General features: G+C 43.7%; 1 protein-coding gene across 3 annotated transcripts in view; it reads left to right on the top strand.

Moving 5' to 3' along the window:
* The first annotated feature begins 4,646 nt into the window (after window positions 1–4,646).
* Window positions 4,647–27,322, top strand: part of anapc1 (anaphase promoting complex subunit 1) — a 57,371-nt gene continuing 34,695 nt past the window's right edge. For all 3 annotated transcript variants that reach the window (XM_053874354.1, XM_053874353.1, XM_053874355.1), the window contains exons 1-43: window positions 4,647–4,791; window positions 5,109–5,348; window positions 6,355–6,519; window positions 6,960–7,002; window positions 7,076–7,173; window positions 7,336–7,418; window positions 7,554–7,627; window positions 8,116–8,261; window positions 8,341–8,489; window positions 8,604–8,717; window positions 9,405–9,623; window positions 9,713–9,808; window positions 10,191–10,281; window positions 10,764–10,829; window positions 10,913–11,041; window positions 11,133–11,273; window positions 12,437–12,497; window positions 13,319–13,374; window positions 13,786–13,917; window positions 13,993–14,067; window positions 14,806–14,928; window positions 15,693–15,862; window positions 16,771–16,862; window positions 17,379–17,527; window positions 17,652–17,730; window positions 18,345–18,381; window positions 18,513–18,586; window positions 18,822–19,000; window positions 19,853–19,939; window positions 20,043–20,182; window positions 20,297–20,415; window positions 20,595–20,725; window positions 20,972–21,112; window positions 22,313–22,465; window positions 22,540–22,621; window positions 22,724–22,815; window positions 23,612–23,746; window positions 23,846–23,928; window positions 24,163–24,241; window positions 24,338–24,412; window positions 24,860–24,912; window positions 25,002–25,146; window positions 25,620–25,816. In XM_053874354.1, the coding sequence (XP_053730329.1) occupies window positions 5,133–5,348; window positions 6,355–6,519; window positions 6,960–7,002; window positions 7,076–7,173; window positions 7,336–7,418; window positions 7,554–7,627; window positions 8,116–8,261; window positions 8,341–8,489; window positions 8,604–8,717; window positions 9,405–9,623; window positions 9,713–9,808; window positions 10,191–10,281; window positions 10,764–10,829; window positions 10,913–11,041; window positions 11,133–11,273; window positions 12,437–12,497; window positions 13,319–13,374; window positions 13,786–13,917; window positions 13,993–14,067; window positions 14,806–14,928; window positions 15,693–15,862; window positions 16,771–16,862; window positions 17,379–17,527; window positions 17,652–17,730; window positions 18,345–18,381; window positions 18,513–18,586; window positions 18,822–19,000; window positions 19,853–19,939; window positions 20,043–20,182; window positions 20,297–20,415; window positions 20,595–20,725; window positions 20,972–21,112; window positions 22,313–22,465; window positions 22,540–22,621; window positions 22,724–22,815; window positions 23,612–23,746; window positions 23,846–23,928; window positions 24,163–24,241; window positions 24,338–24,412; window positions 24,860–24,912; window positions 25,002–25,146; window positions 25,620–25,816 (4,769 nt within the window). In that variant the 5' untranslated portion in view covers window positions 4,647–4,791; window positions 5,109–5,132. The remainder of the gene's footprint in view (window positions 4,792–5,108; window positions 5,349–6,354; window positions 6,520–6,959; window positions 7,003–7,075; window positions 7,174–7,335; window positions 7,419–7,553; window positions 7,628–8,115; window positions 8,262–8,340; window positions 8,490–8,603; window positions 8,718–9,404; window positions 9,624–9,712; window positions 9,809–10,190; window positions 10,282–10,763; window positions 10,830–10,912; window positions 11,042–11,132; window positions 11,274–12,436; window positions 12,498–13,318; window positions 13,375–13,785; window positions 13,918–13,992; window positions 14,068–14,805; window positions 14,929–15,692; window positions 15,863–16,770; window positions 16,863–17,378; window positions 17,528–17,651; window positions 17,731–18,344; window positions 18,382–18,512; window positions 18,587–18,821; window positions 19,001–19,852; window positions 19,940–20,042; window positions 20,183–20,296; window positions 20,416–20,594; window positions 20,726–20,971; window positions 21,113–22,312; window positions 22,466–22,539; window positions 22,622–22,723; window positions 22,816–23,611; window positions 23,747–23,845; window positions 23,929–24,162; window positions 24,242–24,337; window positions 24,413–24,859; window positions 24,913–25,001; window positions 25,147–25,619; window positions 25,817–27,322) is intronic.

Here is a 27,322-nt window from a genome sequence, read left to right as displayed (position 1 = left end):
TTCACAAGTTCTCAATTTTCCAACTAATATTCCCTGCCGCAGAGGAGAGGTCGGAGGTCGGAGCACAGGGACCGCGCCGTCGCTGGTGTCGCTGTCCAAGGTGCTGAAGTCGGTGTCGTGACTCATCTTTTCTCAACGCTACTTTGCCTCCCTCTTTCTTCTGCTCCGAACTCACTCCGCCATTAATTTTGTACGCTAAAACTTTATTCAAATAAAAAAACTAAACAACAAAATGAAGCTTATACTAGCAAACATACAAACGCCTGTTGGATTATTGCAAACAATGCAGAATCATCATTTATTTATTTATCCAGTCTGCAGCGTGGCTCACACACACACAGAGCGGGGCCACGTTATTGGTGGCGGGAGCCACGTCCAAACATAGAGGAGTCAAGTCAGTGGCGCCCACATTTCTATCTACGCCACTTGATATTTCCAGGAGGATCAGGGTCAAATGGAGACATACGGCGGACGAGATGTAGCAGAATGCTTGTAAAGAACAGTTCTATAGCGACAATTCCATTTTTAGCCAAAGGTTTCGTTGAGCAGTCACAGCTGTAGATGTGTGTGATCAAATGGCTGTCATTTGATCACAGCCCATAAAGCAGCTACCCTCCCGAAAGAGGGTCAGGTGTCCGGTCGACCCGCAGTGTTACAGATGTAAGGTCCTCGCGAGAGTCTCACACAGAGCTGCCGATCCATCACACATGAAGGAGAGACACCTATTTTCAGTAAACAAAAAAGACGTGACACCATGTGAGTTGGACTGAGTTGATGAGGAACTTGCAAGCACAACATGACCAGCATGGCGTCTGCTGCGAGTCCCTCTGGTGTCTCCTCACCGTCAGCAGATGACCTGCTGCTCCTCCTCTCAACCATGATGGCACCATCTGAGAGCTAATGCGATCAGGCCAGAAAGAAGTGGATTACGCTGGACAGGAGCGTATTTAATTGACAGCGGTGACTGGACACAGATCCTGGCAGGAAGGGGAAGCTGATGGAGGAAATATCATCGTTAGTATTTTGATGTTGATGGAATGTGAGGAAGAAAACGTTCCTTCAGATGACTGACAAGTCGGACTTGCAGGATGTCGTGGCGGTGGCGCCGCACAGGGGTTTGACCTTTTCAGTGAATGCCCTCCTATTTATGATCATGATATTAGAATCATAAGAAATACTTTGTTTGACTTCAAGCTGCCATCCACTTGAGCTTGGACCCAACTGTGGTGAGAGCTGGGGGCTGGAGCACGCACTGCATCACAGCAGCTGTCTGAGACAAGCATTTTCATTCAAAGCAACGCCAGTGTTTCTTTGACCTCGACTTTGGCCACCGACACAGCATCCACCAATCCATTATCAGAGAGAAGGAATACTAGAAGAAATAAGTTGGTTTCAAAACTTTCAGGGTGCGACATCATCCTGCCAAGCAACCAAACGCGTCCCTCATTCTTTCAACTGGCCTCACCTATTTCTTATGACGCTCTCCATGTTTTGGTGAGAAGAACAGTTTTCCATGCTCACTGGTGCTTGTCATCTTTCTCCTCTGATCCTGAAGCTCAAGAGCTTTTGGACCTCCGCTGACAGGCTCCACCCCTTGTGGCGTTGGCGCTAGATTGACACTTATATCGCGCTGTAATTCAGCAGAACCGCCTTGCATGTTCAGGCAAGACGACGCAGTTCGAGAAGGGACGATGTGTGTCATATGCAGCAGCAACATCAATAGTTTGGGCCCAGACTCTGCACTCACCTGTGCTGGATCACGACTCGCCCTCCATGAGGGGAGGAGGGGAATCCCCCCGCCGACCCAGCTGATCTGGTTAGAAGATGACAGAGTGAGGAGTGCGCTGGTGCATGACTCCTGGCACAGTGACAGGTCCGACTCTGTGACTCTGCTGCGGCTATCTCAGCTCTGTGCCGCCAGAGGAGCGTGATCTTTTGATAAAACAGTTAGAGCAATAGAAACCATCAGATAGTCTACTGGCTTTAATACGAGACTGTGTCTTCTCACCAGAGTCATTTCAGCATGGAAATTCATCACAAATAAACCCTCTTGCTCTGGGAGTTTTGTCACCACCATGTTGAAGGGGAGTAAACTTGAAGTTTAAAAAAGGAGGGAAACACAAGCAACGTTACTGTTCTGTACCCTTGATGGAGCTGAGAGTTGCTGATCCCAGCAGCACTGCCTGATGTGGAAGCCTATGTGGACACATTTTTACTTAAATAGTGAAATGCGATTCATGATGATGAATTCATTATAAAACCAGTTTGATTATTTTCCCACCCCCTTTATTTCACCTCACTTATGTCCATGTTGATTTCCTCATCATGGCATATTCCATGGATCACACTGCTGAATTACAACATCTGAATTCCAGTTTAAGCCAGAGGTCCCTCCTGTTTCAAAAAACTCATTGGTGCGGAGACAAGGCTGAATTTGGTATCTACAACTCTAAACAGAAGACCACAGTTGAGGACAACTGATCTGAAACTTGTTGAAACAAAACTGCAGAATTGGCTGTCCTCACAGCAGCAGATCCAGCAGGATCCAGTCTTTGTAAATCAAAATGTCTCTTGATGTCCACCAGGTCCATCAGGAACTAAGTTCAGGACAGAACTGAGGACGGAGACATAAGCGTGACGGCCGAAGCCGTCGACCTGGTCACAGCACACAAGCAGCCTGCCATCAGCCACGTGGGAAGCATCTTGTTCTTCATCACTCTCCTCCTCCTTCAGCCTCCTGTGGTCCTGTGAAAGATCGCCTGGCCCAGAGAAATGAGATGGATGATTTACCGCGCAACCCCCTGATGGCTAAACCTGGTTAACGGCAGCAGAAGCCGAGGATGGAGACAACAGGTCAGCCTGCCAGATGAAGTCCGGGAAACACAGCGATGCAAATGACACTGCAGCTGTGCCGAGTATCTCCGCAATTAAGCAGATGATTGTGATGAAGCCATCAAAGGAATCATGACTGCACTTATGGTGGTCTACAATATTGCACTCATGGATGCTCAGATTTCCTTCCATTAAGTATCAAGAAACCCACAGCATCGTTTCTGGATGGATGCAACGGCAACAAGGGGATTCACACATGGACCTCGGGGGTCCCTTCTTCACCCTCCAGGCTGCTGACTCGGTCAGTTCACCACTCCAGACAAACACCAGAGGGGTTGAGTTCTCTTGTACAGTCAAGGATGGCGTCGTCTCTGGGTGCTGACTGTCAGGGGAGAGTTGGTTCTCCCCAAAAATACCGGAAGGCTGAGTGACTTCATGTCCACCTGGATCAGAGGAAGCCGTGGATTCTGGAAGTTGTCAGTTTATGGCCCCTGATGCCTCTTGACATGATGGGTCTTGGCTTGATGTCCTACAGGCAGCTGAGCCGGGCCGGATCAGACGCTGCAGTGTCCAAATGGCTTGACTCAATAGGGACCACCTTTGAGCCTGTCAGCTTGAGGTTCTCTCTGTGGCTTCAGTGAAGTCCTCCTCTTCTCGCCACAATCCCTAAAATGCTGAAGCATGCTGAGCTTTCCCCTTCTTATCAATCGCTCTCAACTGTCTGGTATGACAAGCTTTGTGTCATCAAGGCTGAAAGAATAAAAATAGGGTCTTGTCTTCCCAGGGTGCAGTTATCAGAGACTTGGAGTGGAGATTTTAAAAATGGGATCTTGACATCCCAGCTGGAGGCCGACCATGGATCCAGAGATTTCCATCAAACTGAAATCCTTGCATCAAGTCATGATACATTCATATATGACTGCACACACACACACACACACATTTTACCACGTAGTTCTTGTTGCTCTCATCACACACTCATCAGAGTCCCTGGAGATTTGTTTAATGGGGACCTTGTTTAGGTGAGCAGCCTCCTGCATGGACCAATTAGACCACTAGAGCTATTCATTGCATCCTAAATTGACTAAACACATAAATACATTTGGTCTTTCTTCAGCCCCAAGGCAGACATTACGCACTGCACTGTCATCTCCTGGCGCTAATGCCTGCCAAGCACACATTTCCAATCGGTCTCTCTCTCCTATCTATCTATCTATCTATCTATCTATCTATCTATCTATCTGTCTGTCTATCCGTCCGCCCGTCCATCCATCCATCTAGCCTGGGATGAAACAAACCTAACATCATCACTATTTATCTTCACCAATAGCCCCTTGAACCCTGGCCTACTGGTGACCTTCAAGGGGTCCAGAGAATGAGGTCCATGTCCCCAAACAAATACCTACTGAATTCTGCCCCACTGATTCAGAATATATACTTCAACGCATTTCTCCGATCCTCCTCGGTATTTGCAAAGCAGCAAAAGTGTTTCTCAACACGATGAATCCAAACATCCAAGCAAGCGGGTTCGACTCTCAACAGTACATTGTCATTGCCGGTGAGCATGACAGCGCTGTCAGAGTGACACGTTTGAAAAGAGCGAAAAGCTACACAGGCGAGCGACGTGCTCAATGGTACAACGGTAAGGTTGTGACGAACGCGGTCCTCTAACGCCACTCATCCCCCTCGACACTGTCTCAGCGGCGTTTCCATCACTGTGCGCAAACGCTGCAGCAGCGAGCAAGAACTCGTCACGTGTCTACGTGTTGATTGGCTGACTTACGCCGGAACCGGATGTGGCTCTTGACGTTATGTCCGCGGTGGTTTGAAATCACGTTGACGGCAAATTTCCATAAACTGTCGTTGTCATCAAAAAGCCAGAGCCTCAAGGACTATCAGACTGGACCTAATAACAGACTGGGACTCCGCGACAAGCGCCAGACCATTGCTTATTACCAGGTTTGTGTCACTGCAGACCTTTTCAGTTTGAGCTAACACTAGCTAGCACGCTAGCCGGCGCTGCTAACTTTGGAAACATTACTGGCCCCTCTGCTGTCGACAACACCTTCCCGTAAGATGCAGTATGGACTGATACAACATGTGCCATCAATCTCGAGTTAACTCGCGATTAATTGAGATGAGAAATGATAGTGTAGTGACAGGCTTCTGCCTTGTGTCCTTCTCCTGCTGCAGGAAGGCTGCAGGTGCCTTTGTCGGCACTGATGTGTCACCACTTGGTTATGTGTTGAAATAAATATTGTCGTCATTCCATCTAGAAATAATGCTGATAACTGGGACTCATGTCGGACGTCGTGTATGAAGAAAGAGCCACGATGATTGCCGCAGGGGAATTGCAGTCGTTTGTCCCATTTGGCCGTGAGCACTGCAAAAACCATCCCAACGCCTTCAACCTGCAGCTCAGAGAGCTTCAACCAGCCTCTGAGCTCTGGTCGTCAGACGGTGCTGCTGGCCTGGTGGGGTCCTTGCAAGAAGTCAGTCTGCAGGAGAGAGACAGAGTGAGTACAGATGGCTGGGAGGATTAACGACGAATCATTGGCATCTATTCCATTAAAAGAATCATTGTGTATGGCAGAAAATCTCCTTTTTTCCAGATGATTTTACTCCAAATTAGCATTTTGTTGGGAAATAATGCCTGCATGTTGAGACCTGTCTTTTCCAGTTTTCTATGCCAATATTATGCTGAAGCAATGCTGCTTTGCTTACTTTGAAATGCCAGTGTTCATACTAAAGTGTACAATAAACTAGAAAAGTACTTGGAGACTGCAAACCTCCACCAAGCAACTTCAGTCCATCCCAACACAATCTCCCAATATTTGAGAATCCTCTTTAAAAAAAAGGATACGGCTCACTTTCCAAACAGAATCATCTTTTCATTGTTCCAGTTCTCACATTTCCTGAATATTTCATCCCAATCCCTCTAGCTATTCAAGTTAATGGAATGGAGACGGACAGACAAGCCAACATAACCTTCCTGGCGGTGGTACTAGATTGAAACTCAACAAGAAGCAGTCACAAGATTAGATATGCCTCTTAGTTTGTTTGTTTCTGTGAGATACAATTGATTTGATCTCAATGATCGAACCTTTGAGCTTGATATTTATTTTGGCAATTAATATCAGGAATAGGGGCCAATCCCGACCACCGATCAAATTTCATGCAACCAGCACACTCACTCATGAAGAGGTATTATTTGTATTCTCTAATTAAAACTGTCAATAAGACCAAATAAAATACCCCAACACTGACTGAAAAGAGGTCGCGTCTGGTTCTTGACAATCTTAAGAGTTTGCAGTTTTCTGATGTTAAGCCAGTTTTTTGTAAATGCACTTTCGAACTTAAGATAACGCTCAGTATTCTTTCCTGTTCATGTGTTGTACCTTGATTGATAATTCATATGTCATCAAATCATGAATTCCCATCATATTTATGTGGTTTAAAAGAATACCCACTTTTGATTTGTGCTTTTCATGAAGCCACTTTTGTCCTGGTTCTCATTGACAGGAGTCCTGGCAGCTGAGGAAGGGTCATGTCAGTGTAGGGGAGGAGGATGTGGAGTTTGAAGAGGAGCTCTACACAGCTGGAAACGTGGTCGTCTGGAGTCATGGCAGTCGAACGGAGGCCTCCAACGTCTACAAGGCCTTTACAGTCGACAGTCCCGTGCAGCAGGTCCGCCACTGATGAATACCCGCAAGAGCTTTGAATACAGAAATCTGCTCTTTTGATGGAGTAGCGTGATCCAACGCATTTTGTACAAGGAAAATGCACTCGTTTAATAATATGCTCAAACCTCACGTATAGCTTCTCTTTTAGAAGTCAATGAAATTGGAAGTCAAATGTCAGTTATGTTGTACTGTTTTTGTTTGCTTCTGGTCTAGTCCACAATGAATCCTTAATTATATCTAACAACAAGTGCGAAAATGGACATTGGACCTCTCGTTTGAGCATGACTGTCCATCTTCTGCTCAAAACAAAATCCTGGAACTTGACATCACTGGTTTTGGTCTTATCTTTCATTTTAGATAGCCATAATTGCACTGCTATCTACGTGTCTGTTTGTGTGGCATCTTTTATGTTTGTGATTTATTCTGTATGTTTTGTTCCTACAGGCTTTATGGTGTGACTTTGCTGTTTCGGACAGTAAGAAAGACGGTATGCTGATAAAGATGTAGTGATCACACGCCTACTCTCTGCTCATCTAACCTGATAATCTGATATTTTACAGAGGAAAAAGTGGAACACACAGTTTGCATTGTTCAGTCCTGCTGCATCAATGTTCACACAGTTGCTGGGAAGGATTTTCTTTCACCACTGCCTTTCCAAGTGAGTACAAGTCCAAGTGTGATTTTACAATGTAGTCTGTGACTTTAAACATACTCGTACTATAATAATTGAACATTGCCGTTGCACTTTATGGCCTGGCCAATGGACATTGGTTTGAACTGTTGCCTATTGAAAGATTGTGTGGTCCATTTTTTCTTTCAGGTCTTAAAGGTCTGGCCCACCAAGTTTGGACTTTTGTTGGAGCGAAAAACCACAGCAGCTGATTCTCAGCACTGCCCTCCAGGGTAGGCAGGAAAATAGTAGCCCACTCTAGAAAAAAAGGAGCGCCACGCACATCATCATTGCATGCACACTCGGGCCGAGCCCCAAATGAGTCTTCCTTTCAACTGAATTCATGGTCAAATCTCTCCCACCCCCAGCGAATCTCTGCCCACGGTGTTCAGCATGCTGCATCCGATAGACGAGATCGCACCAGTGGTGTACAAAGCCACAGGTACCAACGTTTTCTTCACCCCTCTTTCTGTTCACATGACGGATTAGATATCATATGGACAAACATGGTAGTGATGGATCAATGCTTTCAGCACGTACTGCTCTTCAGTCAAAAATAAATTCTTAATAGACTCCTTTTATCAAGTCTGAAAGGATCTTTTTGGTTTATGCTCCAAACCAGCGAATGATGCTGCACCTGTATAAACACAGTGTGAGACCAACGATCCACTGCACTAAATGTAAAGAAACTAGAGAGCAGCTAGTGTGGAAAAACATCTGCCAAACAAAAAGTTTAAATTTTGAATTCAGTTTTGCAGCTTCTTACTCTGCCCTGTCTAATCCTTTTGGGCACATGCAAATCAAGCGCTGAAATTAATTCCTGTTCACTGAAATTACTGACATAATGATGTGTTTTAAAATCTTGGTCTTGGTCTAAAACGCACTTTTTATAATACTCAACTAGTAAAGGCTGTTTGTGTTGTGTTTCAGGACAGATTGATGGATCCCGTGTGGACTATGTGGCTGACTCCTCAATGAGAATTGTGTTCAGCTGCTCAGAACCATCTATAGTGATCTCCTATGATACTGTACAGGGAACACACTCGGTCTGGACACTGCGCAAGGTCACCCATGAAGTGTGTGACTGAAAAGACAAACTCATCTGCCAATGTCACATGACTGCCTTTTTATTTTACCAATGTCCTTTCATGCCAGGAGCGTTCCACCGTGCTGCGCTGTCCAACAGAACCAGCTGCTTTCACATTGAGTCTCATGGCGACAGGAGTTTTGACGGCACATCTGCGTAACGTTCTGCGCCTGGACACCCCTGACGGCGGTCGGGCATCAGGACTCACTGCAACAAGGTGAGTGTCCATATATGTAAAGTGTGGTCAACTCACAGCTGTAGCTGATGATGTTGATAGTTTGTCTGAATTTTCTTTTTGTCTGATTACTGAGCCTGCCTCGATATGTCCCAGCTCTCCTCTACCCTTCAGCTCCCTCCACAACCACCCAGCCAGAAACATCACTTCATCACCGGGGATACACTCCCGCGTTCACTCTCCAAGTATATCTAATATGGCCGCCCTCAGGTGAGTTTGGTATCAGACTTTTAGTGATGGTAGTCGTGGTCTCCTTTTATGTGGATGGGATTTCAGTCAAAAGGCCATTGTCTTGCTATATTTATTCCACAGTGGGTTGCTCTCGATAAACACTAGAATTGTTATATACGTCTCTTATCAAGCAGCTTTGAACCTGCAGTAGCAGGACTTTTGTGAAGCTGCATTGCGTTCAGAGCACCTACATGTGCATGAGTCATGACTGTTCGGCCACGCACACAAGCACTCTATTGTGAGCAAAATAACTACGGTTTGACGTTGTTATGGCAACCTCAGTAATTGTTTGATTCTATTCTCAATCTTTGACATCTGTTCCTTCCTTGTATGTTGTTGCCTTTTAAAATTACATTTTGATTTCATCTCTGAGAGTTGCAGACCTTTACGTTTTGTGTTTCTGATTATGTTTACTGAAACCAAGTAAAAAGTGCATGCTGAAAGGGTTTCTGTCCTCCAAAATATAAATTTTTACTCTGTTCAACATTTATGAAATCCTTATATTGTACTGTGTATTTCTTTTTTCCGTGCCACTTAAACCTCATTGGTTGAATGACATTAGATGATTTTAAAAGAAAAAAATGTGTTTATTTTTGTTATCTATTTATTTATATATTATGTATGTATTTATTTATTAAATTATTTATTTTTCTTTTCCCCTGCCAGCCGTGCTCACTCTCCAGGCATGGCAGCGCCGTCCTTGTCTGGCGTGGCTCGCTTTAATACGTCCTTCAACAGCCAGTCCTGTAGGGGACCGCACGGCTTTCAACCCTCTCCAAACAGCACCGTCAACGAGACTCTGCTGCAGCCCGAAATGGAGCCGATTGTACCAGACCTCTGTATGGACCAGCTATGGAGCGAGACAGTGTCTACCGGGGGTCAGAGGTGAAAATGATTTTTTTTAGATTTCATTACAGAATCGTGTTTATATTTCAGGTTTTTCAATCATGTTGAACTTTGGTCTGCCTTGTCAGAGAAATGAGCAGCCAAGCGTCTAAAGTGTTCCTGACGTCCGACCTCTGTGAGAGCCGATTCCTCTGTTTCCTCGTGGAATCTCACCAGCAGCTCAGGTATGGCACCTGATATCAGATCAAATCAGTCACAAGAACAAGTAGGTACCCGCAGGGTTTTGTCTTTTTATTATTCTTTTAATGATTATAACACCAATAAATTCATATTCAGTGTTTTTTGAATGTTTTCTGATGTCACTGGCATGGACCAGCTGCAGGTCTGTTGTCGTTTTCTCAAATCAACAGAAATGAATGAAAGTTGTGATGAAATGTATGGCGACTGTTGCATCATGTGGAGCTGAAAAACTGGAGGTCAATGAAATGATGACTGGCTATCACATTTCTATATTGTTTTATAGTTCTCAGTATATTTCTGAGTTTTGCCGCTGCAGTTAAAATGTATGCATTTTTACGCATGTTGATGAAATGATTGTTTTCACAGATGTGTGAAATTTATGGAGAGCAATGATGCTTCTCAGCTCATCTTCGCCTCCGTGACCACCATTCCTGCCAAAGATGCAGAGCCGCTGCAGGCGAGTGTCTTGACTACCTTTTTAAATTTTTGTCCACTTTCAATAGGTGGAAAATAAGTGTTGACTTCATTCATTCATTCAAAATGCATGAGGTCGATATTGATTCTGTTTCTTTGTCTCTGGAATAATGGTTTCGTAAGAAAGAAGTCATGTACACGTCACATGAACTCATCCAGAAGTGCCACAAAGTGGGAAAGCCTGAAATCCGGTAGAGGTGCTTTTTGCCAAGGCCTGTGGAGACCAGTGAAACTGTGTAACCAGACTAATAAACGGCAGCAGCTCTTACACACGCACACAAAACACAGATGTCAAGGCATGCACAGAGAAAACTGAACGACTCATTATTATATGTTTTTTATGCACAACTGATATGATTGTTTTCAGTTCCATTTGTCAATTTAAACTTTTGACTTTTACCAAACAACGTTCGTCTGTTCAAAAAAAAATTATTAAACGTTGATGGCCATTGCTTTAATTCACAGAGTATTGGTGCCATGTTGGTTCTTGAGGCATGTGGAAGTCTGGTCCTCTACACAGGCGTCACCAGAGTGAGTGCACTCAAGGACACGTTTTTGTATAATGTTCTTTTCAGTGACTAAATAACTCTAAATAACTTTTTCTTTTGCTGTAGGTCAGTAAAGTGTTCGTGCCTGGCCTCACCCTCAGCCTGACCAACCCTCCGAGTCAGCACAGCACCCCAGTAGAGAACTTTAGCACCCCGGCTAACGCTGGCAGGAGGCATCTCCATAGGTTGGATGAGGTAATGTGTTTTAGTGGCATTACAACAGAGGACCCTCACTTGTCTGCCTGCTGTTTGTTATTCCTTGTTTCTTGATTCATGCTCCCTGTAGGCTGCAATGCCTTCCCCTGTGCTGGAGCAAAGACGTTCAAGCTTGAAACACGAAACGTCGTTTTTGGACGATTACACATTCCAGCAGCCGACAAACTACATTTCCGCTTTAAGAGACCCTGTGTGCAACAGGGTCACTCTGGTATGTTCCCTCTTGGCTTCTCATTGATTTCAGTCTCCATGACATTTTCTATTTCCTAAAAGAAGGGCTCTGGCTCCTGTTGTGTTTGTGTGGTTGGATAATTATGGAGTAGCTTCCTTGTGGCTCATGTCCATCTGCATCACACGTTGAAGTTGTCTTTGATGCAAGACACTCAACTCATTCATGACTAATCCAGATGAGCTCAATTTTGTTGCTTTGTCACTTTGAAATTGTTGACATTACATAACCTGATTGTCGTCTGCCTGTGACACTTAATGACAACCTTTTTGAAAGGATGCTTGTGATCTGTAAAGTGCTTGCTTTAACAGTCCTCTTGGCCTGAATCAGCCTGCTACAGCTGTAGAATCCCCCCTTACAACCCTTACTAAACTAAACAAAGCGTAAAACCAAAATGACATTGAGATTGTGCGCTTTGTTTTTGTCGACTGTTTGATTATTTTAACACTTGGATTCTTGGCATTGCTCTATTATTGCCATTAAAACACCACCTGACTGAGTTGGTTGACACATGGCTTGTATGAAGCCTCATGTTTGACTGTCAGACAGTTGCAGACTGCCATCAATAGCATTGTGGTAAGAACATCATTTTTGTTTGTGAACTGACTTGCCAGACACAGTTTTAGATGTCAACAATGACATGATTGTTGTTAGGGCTTCATTGTTTTGTGCGGCATTGAAATTGTTGCATCAGCGGTGAGTGCGTATAACAGCTGGCCATTAATAATAGAGATTTGGAAATGATGTCATAGGCCTGATTTAATATATAGTTGGCAGTTCAGGAGACATCGCGTCCGTACTGTGATTACTTTGCTTGTTCACAAACATATCTCAATGTTAAGTTAAAGAGGTATGAGTTCGACTAATATAGCAAGATGTTAGAGCAAGTAGATGAAGCACATTTAAAAGGAACAGTAAGCCTTATTGTAATAACGGTGATCATTACTATCAAACGGTGCTGGCACTACACACTTGTGTTCTGTAGCACATGGACATGAGGAATGACTTGGATCTTGATTGAGTGCTTAAATCAAAGGTCGACTAAGGGTCATCTCATTGTTGTAATGATGCATGCTATACCTGCGTTGAATCGTTTTACCGACAGACAGTGACACTATGCACTTATTCATATTTATCTTTCGAAGGAACTAAGTAGCGGCACAATGCTGAGGATGACCATTCCACAGATTGCTACCTCAGAGTTGGGTAAGAGGCCGACACACACTCGACTTCATCATTCGTGCTCATGTTTATCTCCGATTTTCTCTGATGTTCTTTCCGAACGTCTCTGTGTATTCTAGACTGGATAATGCATTTCCAAGAATTATGTGAACAACCAAGGACTCCAACTGATATTCATAAATTACACACCGTATTCATTCTGCTCCCCCCACCTCCACCCGCTTCACTTGGCAATCAGCATCATTGTGAGGAGCAGCTGTAAATGCAAGTCCTTGTAACTCGCTGGAATCGCTGATTATTTAGGTCAAACATATTGACTATGAAGAAAGTGGGAGATGGATGTCAGATACATAGCGAGTAGTGTACATGACTAATCTGGGAAACCTTTAATTGGTGAAGTCTCTCACCAGCTTGAGTGTAGATTAACATGCATTGAATTGTACATGCATTTATTGACAATCTCCTCTGCTTTTTACGCTTTTCTTTCGGGTCATTAACCTATGTTGTGGGTAATTAGTCCGGCAGACAAAGCGATCCTCGTAATTAAATGGCATTCATCTATCTCTTCTCTGACCTTTCCCAATCTGGATGTCCAATTAGCAAGGTGTAGCCTGCTTGGATCCGATTGGTCGGAGGTGTTGGGAGACACAGTGGTATTAATTACTCTAGAAGACGTGCGGTTTTCTAATTTCCTGGAGTTTCCTGCTCCTCTGCTTTGAAAACAACGAGAGAGAAATGAGAAAAAAGGTGAATGATTAATGTTTACCGGTTTACATGTTCAGGCCAAAATGTGAAGCGTGTGAAAGGAAATGCTCCTGTTGACAGTCCTTCTTTCTTCCACACAGTTAATAAGTGCCTTCAAACCATTCGTTTCATTCTGCCCAAAGAGTCAGCAATGAAGGTATGTAGGCTGTTTTACAAGCACATTTTCCAGTTCTCCGTGAAAGATCTTTGTGGAAGAGACCCAGTTGATGATTTGGACTTCATAATAGATTTGTATTGTATTGTAGCCCTCAATTTCAAGCTACCCTGTTGAAATGAAGCCACGTTCTGGTCCTGGTTAGAGGTCGTCATTGGTTCAGATGCCATGGTCTTAGGTATATTGGTTAGGTATATCTCATACACATGTGTTCATATTTTATCCAGCATTGATTGACCTATGAATAAAACATTTTTTGTTAATGAAATCCCTGAAATCTCTCTATAATAATAAAAAAGGAATGCGTGAGTGAGTTTGTCTTGAAATCACTGGCTGCATATGCGCTGTAACAGTGTGTACTGACTCTACATCACTAACATTATAACCATGCAGGTGCTAGTAAAGTGGTACAACGTCTACCACGCTCTGGGAGGAACCAGCGCTCACGCCGAGTGGAATCTGTTCGTCACCTGCTTCATGTCACTCATGGGCTACAGCACTGAACGGCTGTCTTGGACACGAAATGTGAATGTGACGTTTTCTTTATTGAGTTTGTTACGTTATTTACATGCCCTGAACTTATTCACTCATCGTTCTCAGCTGCACTTCGAAGTTCCTCGATCTCCCGTGATTGCAGCCAAGAAGGCTCGTCCATCTGACGGCGGCTCTGATGAGGTTTGTGACTGTGAACGTCTCAAGTTTGGTCTCTGCTTAATGCTTGCCCATGGTAGCTTCAGGTTTGATTTATTTCACAGTGGCCTTCTTTTATTATTCACTGTTTCAATAGCTCTCCTATTTCTATGCAGAAAATGGTGAAAAGGTACTTGTATGTATATTATGTATTATTATTATTAACAGAAAATGTACAATAAGCACTTCCATCATTGACAGAATATGTGGCAAGGAAACGCTGGTGAAGTTGGTTCCAGACAGGCCGTCAATGTTGGTGTTCATACCCTGCCGACTGCTAGTGAGTGAAGGCTGGTTGTGTGTTCACATCAGACCAGAAAGCTGTCTCACCAAGTGTGACAGCAAAGCCAGAGACCTGTCTTTTCCTGCCTCTGTCTGTGAAACATAAGATTAGACAAAAAAAACAAACAAACAGTGCCTGAAGTAGAAGATGACAGGAATTGCCCTACTTTGTGTCGACACAAGAAAGTGATGTCATCATTGTCCTTTGGTTTTTAAGTTAGAGGGAATCATCAGAGGGAAATTGTCAAATGTCAATCAGCTCAAGGCTCATTAGATGTGCGTAATTGAGTGAGTCAGATATAACGTTTTCTTCCGGTGGCAAATATGAGCTGACTGTTTGGGCAGTTCAGCCAGCAAAAATGTGTACATTTCTCTATTTACAGAACACTCTGTCCAGACAAACTGCCTATTGGGCTACTTGAATCTGTCATGTTGTTTCAGGACTGGGAATACTTGCTGGGATCTCAGTTCCACCACCAGATGGACTCCTGGTCTCTCTGTGAACCTCTTGACACAAGTTTCACCAACATGGTGGACACTCCAGATCCTGAAATGATGTCCACTGTATGTATTTCAAACATTTTTCCCAAACATCCCTGACTAGATTAGCTGGTCCTTAAACTACTGCGATGACTCGCAGAGACTATCACTACTGATGTCAATAGAGCTGTGGTAATTTCTGCTGCACATTATTTTTATGGACTATTTTCATGAAAGAGACTTCCTGTCTGCTGGGCTCCAGAAAGCCCTATATGGGACCTTAATTTTGAGCAAGAGACAGCAATTTCTTATAAAAATAAATAATAATACAGCACCCTTCAGATATGGCAGGGTCACCATGTGTCTTTCAAAAAACAAAATTAAAGTCAATGCAGTACATGCAGTACAGAACTGTAGACGACACATATAACAACAGGGAACTGTTGTTATATGTACCTAAAGAAGTAAAATGTGTTAAACAGAGAGGCTGTTCCAAAGTTGAGGCGCTCTGACGGAAAAGGATCTGACCCTGTTTGACTTCAGCTTGGGCTTCAGAACTATGAAGAGGGATCTGCCTGAGGATCTTAGGCAGCGAGCTAGCTCATAGTTGGTTAACTTACCTGTGTACCTGTGTAGTCTGACAGGCAGAATCAATTCTAAAAGAAGCTAAATGGTGACGCGACACAAATTTTAGCGTGACAAATGTTCAGTGCATCATGTATGTAGATCTGAAGATCTTTCAGTTTTGAGTGAAGACAATAAAGACATCATTGTTTTGATGTTGCAATTAAACAACCTCAATTCAACCTCTGTCTCTGAGGACATTATGTTTCTATTCTGGTTTATAGGCGTCTCCACCCCCTAATTCGTCTCTCAAGCTGGACACATCAGCCCCTCTCTTCGCCCACATCCCTGCTCTTTTCTACGTTCTTCATCTGCTCTATCAAGAGCTGCAGCTGAACGAGCTGCTGCGAGGAAGAGCTTCATCACTTGTCTGCCTGCTACACCAGCTCGCCAGGTAAACTGGAATAACTGTCCTGTATCATTCAGACCATCCAGAGTTTATATGTAAATGTGTAGTGAGATATGACCCCCAGGCTGGATGACCGCTTAGGTAGGACCTTAAGAAGGGCCATGAAGGGTATATAATGCGCTCGGCTTTTGCCTTCTGCGTTGTCAGAATCCAAGACGGCACTCCCCCCAGGCTCCAATCACAGATACACCCTTAGCTGAGAAATAATCCTGGGAAGAATCCTACACACATAATACTGGTCATGAGAAATCTTTTTCAGTAGAGATTAGTGTGAACCAATTCATTATTGTGTATCAAGTATTATTTTGAACAAGAGCACTCACCATCCACGCAGCTGTTTTTGGATTCATTCTGCTCTGCTCGGTACCGTTACACACGTGCACGCAAGTATTGCCTAATCGGGCTCCAAATAAACTCCTTGCTCAAATAAAGTCTCCTCACATTTTGAAGCTGTTGCTCTGTGAACAAACCGAAATACACAAGCTCCATATTTGAGGAAACATTCACAAGCAAGCACCCAGAGAGAGGGACACATGAGTGTGCAGCAATGATCAATGCGTCAGTCATTATCGCTGAGTAACAGAGTGAGAACGGCGTGGGAGTCATGGCTCTGTTAGAGAATCAAACACTATTGATAGTCAGATGTTAAGCAGGCCGTCAATTAAGTAGATGCTGATGGGATGTAATTCCTGCGTGGAAAAGCCACGTGTGGAGGGAGGAAGCCGTTGTTTAAACCAAAACCTATCATAGGATTTAAAAAAGTCGGCTCACCTTCAACCAACCTTGTCTTTTTAAGAACCATGGGTCTTTGTCACACATTCACATCAATGTTATGTAGCCCAGCTGACGACGACCAGTTCCACACCTGGCTTTATGTCTTGTTGTGTTTGCAGAGATCTGCAGTTGGAAGAGTATGTGGACATGTACTGGAGAGATTATCCGTTATTAATCACTGGCTTGACTGAGAGCTGCAGCATAGACCCAGGTAAGACCATTAAATGTTCGAACACGGCTATCAACCCAGGAAATGGACCAGACATGTTGTCGTTGAATAAATGGGGTCAAATAGGCCTCTGTTGTTTAGGAATCAGATAAATGGTTCCCTGTGTTCTTTTATAACGATGAGCACAGGTTGATAATGTTGCAAAAATATCTATATGTTTTCAGGTCTTATTTATCCCAACTGTCTGTATGGGCTCCAGCGTTGTTACTGTTTTAGGGGCTTTTAGCAGGCATATACAATAAAAGGGACTTTGGCTGGATTTGTGACGGAAATCTGCTGCACTCACCCACCACGGGTAGTGCCGCTCATCCAGCCTGGCACATGACTCCCAATTTTGGTGTCAGATGGCAGTCCACCTAGAACTCCTGATCCTGAGTCTACTTTATATGGCCAACAAAGTTTCCTCTGACACCGGCAGGATTTATTTTAGACTATTTGTTTGAAAATGCCCAAACACTGTTTTCATTTTGCCATGATTCTGCTTTTTCACGTCCTCAGCTCTGATTGTTCAAATGCAGCACCCATCCTTTCTGCGAGCCGAGCCTCCATGCGTGTTCCGCTGGCTCAGTCGATGCCTGAGAGGTGAAGAGAACACACCTTTTCCACATCTGCCTGGCATCTGTCAGCGAACCAGACTTCTCATCCTGGTATGTACGGCTCTGCTGCCTACCATTCCATTTCTGTTGAGTTGAGCATACCTGAGGATTCTCATTGGTCAATCAGCTCTGTGAACTGTTGAGTAATTCATATATGTAACTTTTTGTTCTTCAGAGTTACGCTCTGTACATCAACGGTGACGAGAATGCAACACAGTCAAACGTGTCCAAGTACCTGATCAGACTCTCTGCAGGTTTGTCTCTCTGGATCCTCTCGCCTGTTTATTTTCTTATCGCACTTGTTTGCTGCAGTGTTGTGTTTGTCTTGGTGAGCATTTATTGACTTCCAGTCTTTGTTAAACGCGAGTCCCAGAGCTCTGGCTTCAGGGCTTAGAAACAGAAAAGAAAGGCAAGTGACGTAGATTCAAGCATCACTCGGTGCCATTCATCTTTGCTTTGACACCATGTCCGAACAACAGGCGTCAGTGAAGTTGCTGCAGGTGCTTAAACAGTCCCTGGTCACAGGGCTGATCAATGGCTCACTGTGTGAGTGTTTAGACCAACCCCCATTCGTTCAATCCAAATGTCTGCATTTTTCTTCTGCAAACCAAAATCAAACAACGGCTGTCTTGCCACATTACCGCAGTCTTCCACTCACCATAGATGAAACGTCGCTCTCATTTCACTGCCAATTCTGTGTCGCATTAAACCTGCTACTCTCCAGAGACCCACTTGTCTCCGAGTGCTGTCTGAATCCAATAAAGCAGGAGAAGAGGATACACAAACCTTGCAAATTAACGAGCCTGTTGACCCAGTTGAGCCCCTGGCTCTCAACTTCATCTTTTTTTTCCACCATCCATGCTTCTAGGTCAAAGGTCGTGTTGCAGTGAACAGCCCTATAGAAGGTAATTCAACTCTCGACATGAATAATTACAGGAATTCAAACAGATTTATTTGCTTTAAAGTGGATATTTTTGTTGTTTTTTTCTGTCTGGTTTTTAACTCTAAACATATTTTACCTATATTTCAACTCCAGGGAAAACCACTGGAATGACAAATTCACTAGTAGGACTTTGGCAGAGCAACTTGTTGTCTGGCTCACCTCTGAAGGTAAGATAAAATCATAACCAGTTTTTTGTTTGCGTACGTGGTGCTCATGCTTTTGCCAAAGTTTATTTAATAAATTTACAACCACGCATGACTTCAAATGCGACTTTAAATTCTTGTATGATCTCACAAACTTGTATTGTGAATGGTCAATTTGAAAATAATCCCTCATTGTTCTTGTGTTAATGTGTGTGTCTTTGAATTCCTGGTGTCACTGTCACTGATTTCACTGTGGCAGGTTTCACTCTGAAGGACATTGAGTCGGTTCCATTCGGTGTTGCTCTGCCCATCAGAGAAGCCATTTACCGCTGTCGGGAGCAACCTTGTTCCCACTGGTCAGAGGAGGTCTGCTTGCTGATTGGACGGCAGGATCTGACAAAACAAGCGAACAAAATGACTTTGGCTCGGAGCAGAGCTGTGAGTATCAATTAACTTTACTCTTACGGTGTTCATTAAATGTTTCTGTCAAGTAAACAGAAGTCAGAGATTAACAAGCTGGTTTTTGTTTGTTCGTCTCACCCAGCTTTGACACTTCTATAAGTACGAAATGAAAGGAAACAAAATCAGGTTTCATCAGTATTCAGTATCAATGAAGAATGTTGAATATGGCTCGATGAACGAACGTTCTGCTTTATTCAAAGCAGAACTGGGCATTCACATACCGGCAGTCGCAGCACATGCGCTACCATGGAAGACACAAGTTTTCCATTCCATTTATACCTGTCGGACCCCTATTCTCAACAAAAGCCACCACCCCCAAAGCAGACGTTACCTTTTGGGGTTGTCCCATCCTCAGAGGCCACACGCCAATACGCCTTCCTGACCTTTATGGCCCACACCCATGTGCAGTTACTTAAACAAGAGAGGATCAAACAAAGAATGACATCCTTAATACAGTTTTCCTTTCCTATATGACACCTTCACATGTTCAGCTCAATAATTCATATGTTCAGGCATGCCCCCATATTTTTGTCTTTTCCACCTTTTCAGTTGCTTATATATTGTTCTGTTAAAAAGTGAGCTGCACTTCAACAGGTGATGTGCATTTGAGTGCCCTCAGTTTTTGTCTCAAAATAAAAAGACTAATGCAACATGTAACATTCATGCACTCATGAAAGACCTGTAGCCATAGAATTTTGAATGGTCTGGGATTGTTTTTTTTAACGTTTTATGTATTTAAAATGCTAATTCATTGGTGCATCGAATAGTTGGAATAATTGGAATGACGTCTGAAGAAAGGAGGAGTCACTTTTACTTTTGTCTCTCCAGTCTGTTGGATCGGGATTGTCGCTGGAGCCCTCAGCAAGCTCAGAAGCAGATGATGAGGAGGATGGGATGTCTGACATTATCCAAGAGGTGTCAAGACGGAATTTATTCTGAGACATTTGTGCATCTGAATGTGTCACATCAACGTAGTGTCTGTCATCTATCCTCTGCTGATGTTTAGCTTCCTTGTTAGGTCACAGGATTGATCTGGAGTCAAGATCTGAGGGTCCAGGAAGTGCGGAGGCTCCTGCAGAGCTCAAGACCCGTTCGAGTCAGTGTCATCCAACTCCCAGAAGTCTCAGACCACGAGTACATTGAAGAGAAAGAGAACAAGTGAGTGTTGTGTATGTTTGGCTGGTGTAAGTATGTATGCTAGCCAATGACCCAGATCACGCCGGTTGATTTGTCCCCTCACAAATTCTCTGTTGTTTTTGTGACCCACTGCAGACTTCTTCAACTGTGTCAGAGGACAATGGCACTTCCTGTGGGCAGAGGTCTTTTCACGCTTTTTTCCTATCATCCAGTACCAACTGAACCACTGCCTGTGCCTAAACTCAACCTGACAGGTGAGGATCTTGGTGCATGATGTGAAGTATACCTGCCACAATGTGTCCTAGTGTGAGTGATTTCTCCTGCGTTTCAACTATGTGTTAGATATACTAAATAGGTTGTGAGATCCATGGAGACCTCACAACCTGGGAAAGACCACAGTACTGTTTATCTGCGCTATTGATTTTGTCTACAGGGCGAGCGCCTCCCAGGAACACGATGGTGGACCTGAACAGTGGGAACATTGATGTTCCACCAAACATGACCAGCTGGCCCAGTTTTCATAATGGTGTGGCTGCTGGACTGAAGATTGCCCCAGCTTCACAGGTCAGAGCGAGATCAGGCTGGTGTTGTATAGTTCCAGTCCAGAAATGCAAAGAAAGTCTTGACCCAAGCAGGAGTCATGCAGGCTTATAAAAAAAAAAATGCTCTGAAATGGATGGACATGGTTCTTTCACACTTCAGCAAGTTACGGTGACGCTTCCTCTTGCTCTTGCTGTTGATAACTCGACAAGCTGGAGGAGCAGATGGGTCCCCTTCAATAGGTCTGTCATGTCTGTCATCTACTTATAGGTGGATTCAGCATGGATTGCTTACAATAAACCGAAAAGTCTGGAGCTTGCAAATGAGTATGCTGGCTTCCTGATGGCCCTGGGTTTGAACGGGCACCTCACTAAACTGGCGACGCTCAACATACACGACTACCTCAACAAGGTTTTTAAGCAAATTCTTCATTTTGTTCCATTATCATGTTTATGCTGTAAAGTTGTTATTCAGTCCTCACTGTTTCTGGTGACCCATTTATTTCTGACATTTTTGCAATCATGAAGTTTATGGCACAATCATAAAGATTTTTTTTCCATTATGGCGAAGCGAGCAAAGTGGTTTTGTTCATATGTTGTATCGGGGCATCAGCTGCGGTCTGGTGCCTGTGGTTGTCTCCAACATGAATCTTTTTTGCTTCAGCTATATGTGTGATCTGATCCCATTTTTCCATCTCTGCTGGACATTTAACACAAAATCAACCAAATCTGGCCATGCCCACACACTCATCTTTGTATACTGATTATGCATTATTTGAGTTTCTCCTGAAATGACTAATGTAATATCTGAATGAATTACAAAGGAACAAAAGACTTCCAGTGAAGTCTTGCAATAGCTCGGACGCATTAACTGCCGGAATCAACCCACCCAGAATTGGTGTGGGAGTAAAGCAACAAAATGAGCTTTAAAAAACTTTCCAGAATGGTTCCGCCCCCAAAACCATTACCTTTTCTTCTCACCAATGTGCACACACCTACATGCAAGCAACTCTTCAAATGACTGTCGCTGTGACTTTGGTCACACATTCTTCAGGGAACTTGTCATAGTGAAACCTCGAGAGTTTCCGGAGGCAACAAAGTTGCAGCACCACATTTTCTGCTTGCTGGAGTCAATGGCGACTTCATGACTTCAAGTTCATTTTAAATTAAAAAATTCTGCTGGCATAATTAAATTTCTTCACTGTAAATAATGTCAGAGCTTGTTTACCAATCTTCCTAAATATAAATAATAATGCCCATTTAGTGCCAATTAATAATTGAGAATTAAAATTACCCAGAGCAATCCTGAAGGAGTTCTTACCCTCGCCAAGTTGATCGTCAGCTAATGCCACGTATAGAGGGAATTTAGGTGAAGGATCTTTGGGGAAGAAAAACAAAAGACATTTGCACATTGAAAAATAATGAAACCCACTCCTTCAAATTGTGTCAGTCGTTTATGAATGATGCTCAGAGTCTCACTAGGGGTCTAATGGAAACTGTCAGTCACGTTAGAGTCCGAGCTCTTCATGGTCTGTGTTAGAAATTGAAATGATGAGGAGTCTGCTGTAAGTCACCCTGTGCTTTACATTTTGTTTTAACTGTCGTCTGACAGAATCATGAGATGACCAGCATCGGTCTGCTGCTGGGTGTGTCTGCTGCCAGATTGGGCACCATGGATATGTCAATCACCCGCCTGCTGAGCATTCACATCCCTGCTCTTCTGCCTCCGACGTCCACTGAGCTGGATGTCCCTCACAATGTTCAGGTGTAATGAATTTGGACTCTCGGCGTGTGAAGGTCTGTGTTTCTGTGAAGCTGACGGTCAATTCTCTGGTGCAGATCGCTGCTGTCATGGGCATTGGTCTGGTCTACCAGGGGACTGGACATCGGCACAATGCGGAGGTTTTGCTCTCTGAAATTGGTGTGTGTTTACATAAATGTTGATTTGGACAAAGATGGCAACTCTCTAAAGACCATACAGGAAGTCTCCGGTCAGGAACTGACTAAGTATTTGGTGTTTCAGGTCGGCCTCCAGGTCCTGAGATGGAATGCTGCACTGACAGAGAATCTTACTCCCTCGCTGCTGGACTAGCTTTGGGCATGGTCTGTCTGGGAGTAAGTACCATCCTCTGAATTCATCATGATGGAGACAGACTTGGGAGTAGTCAGCAGATCAAAAGTCAATCTATAAACAACTAATGTAACGCAAAACAACAATGGAAGAAATGTGAGCAAGCCCACCCTAACCAGGAGCTCCACCCCATGTCTTAACTCTTCCCTGACTTGTTTTTTAACTTGATTAGATTGTGCCTTATGTGACCTGTGTTTCCCGCTAGGTTTATCATTTTGGTTAAAATAATTTCTTATCAACATCTAACGTATGTGCAGTATGTTTTACTTTCGTGTGTGATTCATTCCCAACACTCTTTTTCCAAACCTCATCATTCCCCGGTGTCTCCACCCCCCTCTCAGAGTGGCCAGCACACAAGCAAATCTCTTTATTATTCTGTGAAGGGAGAGGCTTTCAGCTGGCACTGACAATACCAGCAAGTATTTTATTGCCAGAAACTCTTCTGTAGTGCTCCGCTGGGATCCGTCATGAAATGAGCAGGACGCATTGGACTGTTTCTGACGGAAAACACTGTCTTTAAATCAACAAAACAAAAAATAACTGGCGCTATTCATCCAAAATACCATGATATTTCAAGAGCACTAGATTTTCTTCTCCCTTGCTGATGATTCTGAGCTCTTTCTCTCCCTTCTGTCTCCAAGCTCCATTATAATCTTTCCTCCACTGTTCTCTTGCTGTCTCTTTGCACCCCCTGAAATATTGTCTCGTTATATTCTCCATTTTCACCTGCCTCAGGTTCCCATTTCATCTTTTTTTCTCATCACATCTCTTGTTTTCCAGCATGGCAGCAACCTGATTGGAATGACAGACCTGAACGTTCCTGAGCAGCTGTACCAGTACATGGTCGGAGGTCACCGTCGGGCGCAGGCTGGAGCCAACAGGGAGAGACACAAGTCCCCGAGTTACCAAATTAAGGTAGCTTATAAAAGCCAGTGCTTTTATTTTGTCAAGTGAAGGTTGATGTCTGTACATTACTACTGCTACAAGAGTGCTCTCTATCTTTTTCATATGCAGGAGGGTGACACCATAAATGTCGATGTTACATGTCCCGGAGCAACTCTAGCTCTCGCCATGATCTACCTCAAGACCAACAACAAGTGAGACAGTTTCTCATTCCAGACCTTGTAATATTTGCTAAATACGGACGTCTGATAAATCATCTGAAGTCGGTTTAATGAGTCCCAATTGACTCAGATGACCAACATCTTCTCCTAGCTCTTTTCTATTGGTCAAGAGGTTCCTTTGTTCATCCAGCAGACATATTGCAGACACCTGTGGTGCTGAAGGAGAGCATTAACACCCCCTCATGTCCTTTGGTTTTTGCACACCAGGTCCATTGCTGATTGGCTGAAGCCTCCCGACACTTGGTTCTTGCTAGATTTCATCAAGCCAGAGTTTCTTCTCCTCAGGGTTGGTTTCACACTCATCATTTTCCCCACATTAGCAGATCCTGCCCATCTCTAACTGATGCCTTTCCTTCTTGTTCTTACACCCTCACACCGTCAGACCCTTGCGAGGTGCATCATCATGTGGGATGACATCCTCCCAAGCACAGAGTGGGTTAAAAGTAATATTCCTAAGGTGAGAAAAGGCACTCGTCGGTAATGATGCCGACATTTTGAAACTGAACTAGAGAGTGAAATATTTTGGTCCGTGGTTGTTCTGTTTTATGGTTAATTGATCCGTGTTGTATGAGCTTTGGTTTTAAAGTCATATTTAACAATGCATTTTGGATCCCATACTTTCTCCTCAAGTGTTTCTCTCATGTGTTGCCATGGCTGTGTAACAGTGTGGCTCAGCAAAAGTTGGGGACAGAGAAAAGGTACCAAACTACCTGCTACTATGGGATCGTGTTAATGTCAGTTCTGAACTTCAGTTCAGACAAGCAAACGCAGACTGTGTTGGCATGCTGATCAGTGGATAGTTGACTGTCATCACACTTCCGAATACCAAGTGTAAAATAAAACTTTGAACCAATCATTTCTTTTTTCATTTCACTTGACGGATTTTTTCCCGATCATTTCGCAGATCATGAGAGCGACCTTTGACTCTTCAGAAGACATAAACGTGGAGACTATGGCGTGAGTATTTACATTTATTCTGTTCAAGATGAGCCATGGAGATATTGACTCTGCAAGAGTGCAAATGTTCACTCTCTCCTTCCATCTAGACAAGCGCAAGACTACATCACCGCTGGGGCCTGTTTGGCTTTGGGTTTACGCTTTGCTGGATCAGCAAATTCAGAGGCCTTCAACTGCCTGTATGAGTTTGCCAAAACCCTGAAAATCATGACCTTCTCAGGAACAGCAGCTGTGGTGAGTTGTGTGTCTGTCTGTGTCCAGAATTACTGGTTGCAGCAATTTGGATGAAAATATTCGGGACATGAAACAAAAGATTCAGTTCCGCGAGTGATCCCGACACCATCTGGAACAAGGAATGTTTTTTTTTTTTCAATATTCTTTAATACTTGGAGCACTTTCAACTTCTATGCCAGATTTGCATTTAGGTCCAGGGGTTTTGTTTTGAAGGATACCTTGTGACTGTGTTGGTTTACTGAAGCGGCCTGGCTGAGGCTTGCTCTTTGAGTGATTATCTAGTTTGATATGGAGTCAGGGTCATGCCAACAGTCATACATCAGTCAGTTGTGACCAGATCAAGTTCCACAGTTCTACAGAACTTGATGCGTTAACACCCACCTCAGGTGTGCTCTTGTGTAAATAATAATTCCTCTTGGTGCTAATTTGTTTTCCATCTCCTCTCCATGTTCATCGTGTGATGGCTAATTTAGCAAACAGGATATTACAATCTTCAGACCAGCTTGTCCATGATTCTGCTGGCCATGTCCATGGTGATGTCTGGCACTGGCAACCTCGAGGTTCTGCAGTTGTGCCGCTTTTTCCACAAGCGAACCGGGGGAGAGATGAACTACGGCTTTCACATGGCCCATCACATGGCACTCGGCCTGCTGTTCCTTGGTGGTGGGAGGTGAGTCTCTTGTGTGATTTTTATTCTGTGTTTTCAATTGTGTTGTGGGTGGTGGTTACCAGAGCAACAACACCTCTACTTCATGTTTAGATTGAGGTGCGCTTGACTACATTAGCTTCATTGCATTCATGTCGACACAGAATTTTCATTTGTGGCCTCAGACGCTGATCAAAATGATGTGTGTGTAGCAGTCCACCTTCTCCGTCATGGGGCAGAGTTCCAGCAATACAAAAAGACGGAAGGCAATAAACAGGATTGCTAATTCACAAACAAAAATGTATTCAAATGAGACAACAGAAATGAATGTTGAAGTGACAGAAGGGCAAAATCCATCGCAGCTCCGCAGTCTGTACTCGGGTATGGTGTCCACGTCAGTCCCCACATCGGTCTCCACGTATCCCCTCCCATCATAACATTTATAACCATGACCTGCATCACTAAACCAATCACTAACTGTAACCAGCACAAGCATCAATGACGTGAGATGCTTGGTCCAATCCCCCAATATGCTGTTCGTGAAATAAACACAAACATCATCAAAGTATGTCACAAGTAATTGGAATCATTGGCTCCTGGCAGTGGATGAAGAATCCAAATAATAAGGAATTAGAAAATTACTGAAGATCTTTAAAAATTTGTGTTGAACTCGAGTTCCTTTTGAGGTACAAATTTCATGTGTGTGCAGATTCTTGATGCTGATAGGAAATACTTCTGCTAAAATTGTGATATCAGAGCTCAGTCAGAGCCTGTTTGATTCAATTCACCTATAAGCTCCTCCATTACCTCTCTCCATATGTTTTCCTTACACGATGACCTTTAATCCACATTTGTTGTTTTACCTGCTTGTGTTCTTATTTGGTTAAGTTTATATATATATGATCATGTAGTTGATTGCACTGTCATGTCAGAATTAGATCACCGTCCACATGCTGCATGAATAACTGTTTTGGATTCTTTTAAATCAAGCACACCATTAACTCATGCCCACAATGGTTTTATCAGGCCACTGACCTTCTCTACATTCCTCCCTCCCCGTGGCTCCCATCATGCATCTGTAATCAGATCAACCTTTCGGGTTGTACCGTGCTCATGCTGTACTTCTAATACCAGAGCTTCCACCGAAATGTCAGCACCCAGATAGTTGTTGCTGTGAAGGGTTTCAGAGCAAGAGTCAAACTTGTGTACCCCCCGAGTCCACGGCTTCACAATAGTTGATTCATTGTCGCCATCCGACCTTAAATTGACTCTCTGCGTTGGTATTTCTTTCCTTTATTCCCTTTTAATGTCATTTATCCATATAAACAAGTAAGTTTTCCATGTTAACACAGTTGAATGACCGTTGAATATTACTCTGAAGTTTATGACCTCAATTTGCTGCTGGATCAAACAGTTGTCATAATGGCCCCTCAGTGACGGGGCACACTTACCTGCCAACTATTACACTGAAGAGGATCAACGAGGCAAATGATGACATCATGACTCCATCGCACAAACCTGCTCTCTGTC

This window comes from Synchiropus splendidus, chromosome 9 (genome assembly GCF_027744825.2).
Source record: "Synchiropus splendidus isolate RoL2022-P1 chromosome 9, RoL_Sspl_1.0, whole genome shotgun sequence".
NCBI lineage: Eukaryota > Metazoa > Chordata > Actinopteri > Syngnathiformes > Callionymidae > Synchiropus > Synchiropus splendidus.
This window is presented reverse-complemented; position numbering and strand designations above follow the sequence as displayed.